At 59.5% G+C, this 8,740-nt stretch overlaps 1 protein-coding gene across 1 annotated transcript; it reads left to right on the forward strand.

The window, feature by feature from the left end:
- The first annotated feature begins 5,059 nt into the window (after positions 1-5,059).
- Positions 5,060-6,543, forward strand: LOC129200296 (erythroblast NAD(P)(+)--arginine ADP-ribosyltransferase-like). Its single transcript, XM_054811614.1, has 3 exons — positions 5,060-5,914; positions 6,225-6,263; positions 6,368-6,543. The coding sequence occupies exons 1-3, from the start codon at positions 5,131-5,133 to the stop codon at positions 6,448-6,450; spliced, it is 906 nt and encodes a 301-aa protein (XP_054667589.1). The 5' UTR covers positions 5,060-5,130; the 3' UTR covers positions 6,451-6,543.
- The last annotated feature ends 2,197 nt before the right edge of the window (positions 6,544-8,740 follow it).

The following is an 8,740-nucleotide window of genomic DNA, read 5'->3' on the forward strand; positions in this document are numbered from 1 at the left end:
CTGCCCGGGTGATGGTGCCTATAAAGGAGCTCGGAGAGACCTCGGGGCCCCCTGGTCTGCCCGCACTGCCTGGGGTCACCCCACAGCCCCTGTCCTTTCTGCCCAGGGTTGGCTGAGCCTGTCCCTGCCATTGTGGGGGCGAGACAGGGCTGGGGATGCTCCTGGCGTTGGAGCCAGCTGTGCCTCGGGGCCCTGCTGGGATCCGCTGTGTGGGATGATGGCGTGGAGCTGGGGGCTTCACTCTGGGGTACCCCCCTCCCCAGCCTCGCGGGTGAGCATCACCGAGGTGGATTGGTGCTCCATCCCATTCACTGCACTGAACATTAGGATGGGATGCAAATTCACAGAACCCCAGACTGGTGGGGTTGGCAGGGACCTCTGGAGATCACCCAGTCCAAGCCCCTGCCAAAGCAGGATCACCCAGAGCAGGTTGCACAGGATGGCGTCCAGGCGGGTTTGGAATCTCTCCAGAGAAGGAGACTCCACAACCTCTCTGGGCAGCCTGTCCCAGGGCTCGGTCACCCGCAGAGGGAAGAAGTTTTTCCTCATGCTCAGGTGGAACTTCCTGTGTTCCAGTTGGTGCCCGTTGCCCCTTGTCCTGTCGCTGGGCACCACTGAGAAGAGTCTGGCCCCTTCCTCTTGACACCCACCCTTTAGATATTGATAAGTGTTGATCAGATCCCCTCTCAGGCTTCTCTTCTCCAGGCTAACCAGCCCCAGCTCTCTCAGCCTTTCCTCATACCAGAGATGCTCCAGGCCCCTCCTCATCCTCGCAGCCCTCCGCTGGACTCTCCCCAGTAGTTCCCAGTCTGTCTGGAACTGGGGAGCCCAGACCTGGACACAGAACTCCAGCTGTGGCCTCACCAGGGCAGGGCAGAGCAGAGCAGAGGGGGAGGAGAACCTCCCTCGACCTGCTGGCCACGCTCTTCTCCATGCACCCCAGGACACCATTGGCCTTCTTGGCCACGAGGGCACGCTGCTGGTCATGGAGAGCTGCTTGTCCACCAGCACTCCCAGGTCCTTCTCCACAGCGCTGCTTCCCAGCAGGTCACCCCCAACCTGTCCTGGTGCTGGGGTTATTCCTCCCTGGGTGCAGGACCCTACACTTGCCCTTGTTGAATTTCATTGGGTTCCTCCCCACCCAACTCTCCAGCCTGTCCAGATGGCAGCGCAGCCTCCTGGAGTGTTGGCCACTCCTCCCAGTTCTGTATGGTCAGCAAACTTGCTGTCCCATCGTGCAGGTCATGGGTGAAGTCAAGGTATACAACATCCACTGCTCTCCCTTCATCCTCCCAGCTGGTCATGCCATCATAGAAGGCTATCAGGTTGGTCAGGCATGATTTCCCCTTAGGGAATCCATGCTGACCACTCGCAACAACCACCTTCTCCTCCACCACGTGCTTATTGATAACCCCCAGAATAACTTGTTCCATCAGCTTTCCAGGGATGGAGGTGAGGCTGACTGGCCTGTAGGTCCCCGAGTCCTCCTCCTTGCCGTTTTTGAAGACCAGAGTGACATTGGCTTTCCTCCAGTCCTCAGGCACCTCTCCTGTTCTCCATCACCTTTCAAAGATGACTGAGAGTGGCTTAGCAAGAACATCGGCCAGCTCCCTGAGCACTCATGGGGGCATCCCATCAGGGCCCATCGATTTTTGGATGTCGAGTTTGCCTAGATGTCCTCTGACCTGATCCTCCTCGACCAAGGGAAGATCTTCCTTTCTCCAGGCTTTCTCTCCTGCCTCCAGGGTCTGGGATTCCTGAGGGACGGCCTTAGCAGTAAAGACCAAACCAAAGGCGCCATTCAGTAACTCCGCCTTCTCTGTATCCTCCATCACCAGGGCACCCACCTCATTCAGCATGGGCCCACATTTTCCCTAGTCTTCCTTTTGCTGCTGAGGTACTTGAAAAAGCCCTCCTTATTGTCCTTGACATCCCTTGCCAGATTTAATTCCAAGTGGGCCTTAGCCTTCCTCGCTGCATCCCGACATTCTCTGACTACATCCCTCTATTCCTCCCAAGCAGCCGGCCCCTTTTTCCACAGTCTGTAAACTTCCTTCTTCCCTTGGAGTTTTTCCAGCGGCTCCTTGCTCATCCATGCAGGTCTCCTTCCCCCTTTGCTTGTTTTCCTGCTCTTCGGGATGCACCGATCTTGAGCTCAGAGGAAGTGGTGCTTGAATACTGACCAGCTCTCTTGGGCCCCCTTCCCTTCTAGACCCTAACCCATGGGATTCTCCCAAGGAGGATTTTGAAGAGGCCAAAGTCACTCTCCTCAAACTGATTGAGGGTCCCACCACCCATTGGTCTCAGGGTAGTCTTTAGCAGTCCATTGTATCGTTGGATTTTTCCAGAGGCTGGTGCATGATGGGGGATGTGATACACCCACTCAATGCCATGCTCTTTGGCCCAGGTGTCTATGAGGTTGTTCTGAAAATGAGTCCTGTTTTCTGACTCACTTCTTTCTGGGGTGCCATGTCACCACAGGACTTGCTTTTCAAGGCCCAGGATAGTGTTCCAGACAGTGGCATGGGACATGGGATATGTTTCTAGCCATCCAGTGGTTGCTTCCACCATTGTAAGCACATGGTACTGGCCTTGGTGGGTTTGTGGGAGTGTGATGTAGTCAATCTGCCAGGCCTCCCCATATTTATATTTCAGCCATCGTCCTCCATACCAGAGAGGCTTCACCCGCTTGGCTTGCTTGATTGCAGTGCATGTTTCACATTCATGGATAACCTGTGAGATGGAATCCAGGGTCAAGTCCACCCCTCGATCACGAGCCCATCTATATGTTGCATCTCTTCCTTGATGGCCTGAGGTATCATGAGCCCAATGAGCTATAAACAATTCATCCTTACATTGCCAGTCCAGATCTACCTGAGCCATTTCAATCTTAGCAGTCTGATCCACCTGATTGTTGTTTTGATGTTCCTCAGTGGCTCAACTCTTGGGCACGTAGGCATCTACATGATGTACTTCCACCACCAGCTTCTCTAGCCGGGCAGCGATATCTTGCCATAATTCGGCAGCCCAGATGGGTTTGCCTCTACGCTGCCAGTTGCTCTGCTTCCATTGCTGTAACCACCCCCACAGGGCATTGGCCACCATCCATGAATCAGTATACAGGTAGAGCATCGGCCAGTTTTCTCTTTCAGCAATGTCCAAAGCCAGCTGGATGGCTTTCACCTCTGCAAACTGGCTCGATTCACCTTCTCCTTCAGCAGCTTCTGTGACTCGTCATGTAGGACTCCACACAGCAGCATTCTGCCTCCAATGCTTTCCCACGATGCAACAGGACCCATCAGTGAAGAGGGCATATGGTTTCTCATCCTCTGTTAGTTTATTATATGGTGGGGCCTCTTCAGCACGTCACCTCCTCCTCTGGCAACATTCCGAAATCTTTGCCTTCTGGCCAGTCCATGATCACTTCCAAAATTCCTGGGTGACTGGGGTTTTCTGTTCGAGCCCGCTGTGTGATCAGTGCAACCCACTTACTCCACATAGCATCAGTTGCATGGTGCGTAGAGGGGACCCTCCCTTTGAACATCCAGCCCAGCACAATGCCTATGAAAGCTTGTGTTTCCGTTTTGTTGGTCAGCGGAGACATGGCTGCTATTTTGTTGATCACATCCATTGGGATCTGAAAACGCTCATCTTGCCATTTTATTCCTAAAAACTGGATCTCCTGTGCAGGCCCCTTGACCTTACTTCGTTTTATGGCAAAACCAGCTTTCAGCAGGATTTGGACTATGTTCTTCCCTTTCTCAGAGATTTCTTCTGCTGTGTTGCCCCATACAATGATGTCATCAATGTATTGCAAATGTTCTGGAGCTTCACCCTGTTCCAATGCAGCCTGGGTCAGTCCATGGCAAATGGTGGGCTGTGTTTCCACCCCTGGGGCAGTCAATTCCAGGTGTACTGGACAACCCTCCAAGTGAAGACAAACTGTGGCCTGCACTCTGCCACCAAAGGGATCGAGAAAAATGCATTAGCTATATCAATTGTGGCGTACCACTTGGCTGCCTTTGACTCCAGTTCATATTGAAGTTCCAGCATGTCTGGCACGGCAGCACTCATCAGCGGTGTGACTTCATTCAGGCCACAATTGTCTACTGTCAGCCTCCACTCTCCATTGGACTTCTGCACTGGCCATATGGGACTGTTGAAGGGTGAGCGGGTTCTGCTGATCACTCCCTGACTCACCAGTTGACGAATTAGCTTATGGATGGGAATCAGCGAGTATCGGTTGGTGCAGTATTGCCACCAGTGCACCGCTGTGGTAGCTATTGGTACCTGTTGTTCTTCAAACTTGAGCAACCCCACAACAGAAGGGTCCTCCGAGAGACCAGGCAAAGTAGACAATGGTTCAATTTCCCCCGTCTTGAAGGCAACACTTCCAAAAGCCCACCGGTATCCTTTTGGTTCCTTGAAATACCCTCTCCTGAGGTAGTCTATCCCCAGGATGCACAGAGCCTCTGGGCGAGTCGCAATGGGATGCTTTTCCCACTCATTCCCAGTAGCCAGCAAGATGTTGGTAACACCCAGCGGTTTGGCTACTGCTGAGCAGTGCCACATCCAGGCTCTCTCTCCAACATTTCTCCCCATCCCCGGCCACAGCAGTAGCTTGGGGGTGGGCAAGATCTTGGGAGGGCATGCAGCCAGGACAGCTGACCCAAGGGCTATTCCATACCAGATGATGGCTGATCAGCAATAAGAAGCTGAGACATAGGGGGAGGAACTGGGGGCATGCGTGGGTTTTTGACAACGTTTGTCTTCTGGAGCAACCGCTACATGGAATGAAGCCCTGCTTCCCGGGAAGTGGCCGGACAGCGCCTGCTGATGGGAGGTAGAGAATAATCTTCTGCTTCTGTTTTGCTTCCGTGCGTGGTCTTTTGCTGTATTAAACTGCCGTTATCTTGACCCACAAGTTTGGGGGTTTTTTTCCATGTTATTTTTCTCCCCACCCTGCCCTGCTGAGGAGGGGAGTGATAGAGCGGCTGGGTGGGCACCTGGTGTCCAGCCAAGGTTAAACCACCACACCCACTTCTGCAGCCGCTTGCGGAGGAACCGGCTGCTTCCCTGCCCACGGCACCGCGGTAGCTGGGTGCTTCTCCTGGGGGGGCTCTGCCTGCCATGGAGCATCTGGTGCTGGGCTTGGTGCTGCTGTCCGGGACCCTGGACACTGCCAGACCCCAGCACTGGCAAGACCTCGACCCCGTCGAGAAGGTGGCACTGGACATGGCCCCCAGCTTCTTCGATGACCAGTACCAGGGCTGCAGCCGCATGATGGAGGAGGAGCTGGAGGAGCTCAACCAAACTGAGTTCACCAACAACAGAGTCTACGCCAGGGCCTGGACCTACGCCACTACTGAATGGCAGAGATGGAAGGCCCGCATCCGTGAGCTGCCAGCGCTGCGGCCAGACCATACGGTCGCCCTGATGGCATATATCCTGGATAGCAACGTGTACGGGGAGTTTGATGCAGCTGTACGTGTGGCCGGGCGCTCCCGCGAGGAATACCTGTGTGCCTTCCATTTCAAGGTGCTGCATTTCCTCCTGAGCGAGGCCCTGCGTATCCTGCAGGACACCCAGCCACAAAAATGCCACCACGTCTACCGAGGTGTAGACGTTCGCTTCACTGCCCGGCACCAACAATCCATCCGCTTCGGACAGTTCACCTCCACCTCCCTACGGAACGACAGCACCCAGCACTTCGGTCAGGACACCTTCTTTTCGATGGAGACCTGCTATGGTGTCCTCATCAGGAACTTCTCCTTCTTCCCCACGGAGGAGGAGGTCCTCATCCCGCCCTTTGAGATCTTCAAGGTCACCAACATCACCCACAATGGGAATAGAGCCTTCATCCAGCTCCGCTCCCAGGGCGCAAGCAGCACCTACAACTGCGAGTGGGTGAAAGGTGAATTCCCGGGGGCACGGTCCCTCCCTGCCACAGGGGTGTGGGGTGCAGGAGTGGGGGTGGCCCCATCCCACCAACTCTGCCAGGAAAGGCGGTCTCGATGGCGGGGAGGGTGACGGGGGCAGCTTGCCTTTGGACGCGCATCCTTGCACGCCTCCCAGCCGCTCTCCCCTGGGGTTTGCAAAGGGGCCCTTAGCGGCAGAGCACGGCACAGCCTGGCATGGCACAGCGTGGCACGGCTGGGGAGGGGTGAGGAGCGGCACGGCACGTTGCGTGCAGCAGCCGTGCAAACGGTTGGTTTCTTTGGCAGAGAAAAGATCCAAGACCATGGCGTGCGTCTTCAGCGCAGGTGAGCCCAAAGCCCCCCCTGCAGCTGGGGAGGGCAGACCCCCGCCGGGCCCCCTGCCCCCTCCCCCCCGGCTGCCCCTGACTCCCCCTCTCTGGCACCCCCAGGCAGGAGCGTCCAGGGGGACCCCCCCCGCCTCTGGGGGTTCCTCCTGGCAGCCGCGGCCCTGGCAGCCGCCGCAGGATCCTGAGCCGAGATGCCACCGCTGCCACGGCACCATGGCGAGGGAAAGGGGTCGGGAACGGGAGCCACCAGCTTCACGGAGCCAGCGGGACAGGACGGGGCAGCAGGAGGGCTGGGGGCACGGGGACAGCCCCACTGCTCAGCCCTGCCATGGTGCCACCGGCCCTGGGACACCCCGGCAGCCCCAGGACGCCAGCGGAGCCGGGACGAGACCTTTCCCTGGCTCCCACGGGAATAAAGATTTGCTCTGGGACTGGGGTGTCTCCGGGGGTTCCTGCGGCTCCCTGGGCTGGGGGCAACTCGGGGGGGGGGGGGGGGGCTGCAGCCGGGGTCTTCTCCAGCCCCCTCACATCCCCAGCTCTCCCGCATCCAGAGCATCCCGCAGAGCGATGCCCGCAGCCCGGGTCCTGCTCGAGGGGTCCGGAGGGGTGTGTGTGTCTCCTCCTGGGGTCTGTCCCCTGCCTGCAGCCCATCACCACCTCCTCCTCCTCCTCCGGCACAGGGTGCAGCCGTGGGGCCAGGCATCCCCAGGGCAGGGGCAGGGGCAGGGCTGTCTGTGGCTCTCCTGTCCCTCGCCGGGCTGGGAGGGGGTCAGGGACGGATCCTGCCCTCTGTGCACACCAGAGCCGCCTCCTCTCCCTCCCTCCTCACCCCACAGGTGCCCCCAACACCCACGCGCAGCCCCGTCCCCAGGACACGGGTGACACCGGCCGACACCAGGCAGCCTTGATGTGCTTTAATAAACCCTGGGGTCCCACAGCCGGCTGCGGGCAGGTCCTGGGGCCGGCCCGGGCAGCGCTCCTGCCTTGGCGAGGGGCGCCGGGAGACCCCCCTAGCACAGTGGGGCCGGCAGACGTGGGGCCATGCGGATCCCATGGTGGGGCATGGAGACAGGCCTCTGTGGAGGTGTCACGTCCCCACACCCAGGGCTGCCCCTCCCTGCCAGCCCCGGAGCCCCGGGCAGCCCCACTGCACCCCTGGGACCCCCCACCCCGGTACTCACAGCACCGTCCCCTCGCGCACGGCCCCGTCCGGGTGCAGCTTCTCCACGAGGGAGCCGTTCCCCAGCCAGTAGAGCAGCGTGAGCTCGGGGAGGCTGCTCACCGCCTCGCACCACACCGTCACGCTCTCGCCTGAGGCCGGACGGGACGCAGGGTCAGAGGGGCTGCCAGGGCAGCTCCAGTGGGGGGTCCTGGCCAAGGGCTGGCCCTGCTTGTGCCACTGGCCCCTCGACAGCCTTGGGGTCCTGGGGGGCTCCCGAGCAGGCGAGCACTGCCAGCTCCACCATTCACATTGGGAGGGAGTAGAAGGAGCCCAGCGAAGAGGAGCTGTTCCCCGCCAAGCAGCCCAGGGAGTCTATGGAGGCCAGCGGGCCAAGACGGATTGGCGCTCCTTCCCATTCACTGCACTGAACGTTAGGATGGGATGCAAAGATGATGGTGTAAGCTTCCTATACGGATCTCGAATGGCGCAGACGTGCAAAAAATGCCACGTGCCAGCCCATTGGTGCCTGTGTCGGGTACGGGGTGTCTTGGTCCTGTAACCTGGAGAGGGGTCCCTGCTCAGGGGAAGGGGGTGGGGGAGCGGCGGCACCGGTGCTGCTCAGGGTGGGAGAGGGCGCCGTACCCGCCCGGTTTGGGGGGACCCTGCACCGCTGTGATGAGGTTTTGGGGTCTCACTTCTGCTCAGCCAGGGGCCTGTCTGCAGGCTGCCTCCCCCAGTGCTGACATGGGGGTCCCCGGGGAAGGATGCTGCTGCTGTGCTCCTCTCTCCCCGGTTCTCCCCAGGTGGTCCTGCAGGATGAGCCCCTCGCAGGCTCCGAGCCCCCCTGGGCTTTGCCACCCCTGTCCCTGTGTCTGTAAGCACCGCGACGGGGACGCTCCCTTGGCCCAGAGCTGCTCGTGCCGAAGCAGACAGGGACTGGTCTGTCCCCAGCCCTGCTGCCTGCACCCTGCCCTGCCTCCTGCCTTCTAAGCCCCTCCAAAGCCCGGGGGCTGCGGGCAGGGGCTGAAGTGCCGCGGATGCCCCTCGCCTCCACACCATCTGTGCCACAACCTGCCCCGTCCTCAGCAGCGCGACGGGGGGTCAGTGCAAGCACCGGGCCCCGGGTCAGCAGGGCCAGAGCTGGAGTCAGATGCCGCAGGAAAAGGCAGAGCCCCCGCGGGGCAGGACGGCACCCGCACCCAGCTTAAAGCAAAGGCAATTTATCCCACGGGGGGTTCCTGACTGTCCCCGGAGCCACGCTGCAGGGCAGGAGGGGGCAGCGGCTGCTCTGGGTGCTCGGGGGGTTGGAAGGC

This window comes from Grus americana, unplaced genomic scaffold, assembly GCF_028858705.1.
Source record: "Grus americana isolate bGruAme1 unplaced genomic scaffold, bGruAme1.mat H_33, whole genome shotgun sequence".
In the NCBI taxonomy this organism is placed as follows: domain Eukaryota; kingdom Metazoa; phylum Chordata; class Aves; order Gruiformes; family Gruidae; genus Grus; species Grus americana.

Bases quoted from the DNA above. Each gene is read 5' to 3' on its own strand.
- LOC129200296 (XM_054811614.1), top strand. From the start codon at position 5,131: ATGGAGCATCTGGTGCTGGGCTTGGTGCTGCTGTCCGGGACCCTGGAC. The intron at 5,915-6,224 runs GTGAATTCCCGG...TTTCTTTGGCAG, and splicing joins CAACTGCGAGTGGGTGAAAG to AGAAAAGATCCAAGACCATG. The intron at 6,264-6,367 runs GTGAGCCCAAAG...TGGCACCCCCAG, and splicing joins GGCGTGCGTCTTCAGCGCAG to GCAGGAGCGTCCAGGGGGAC.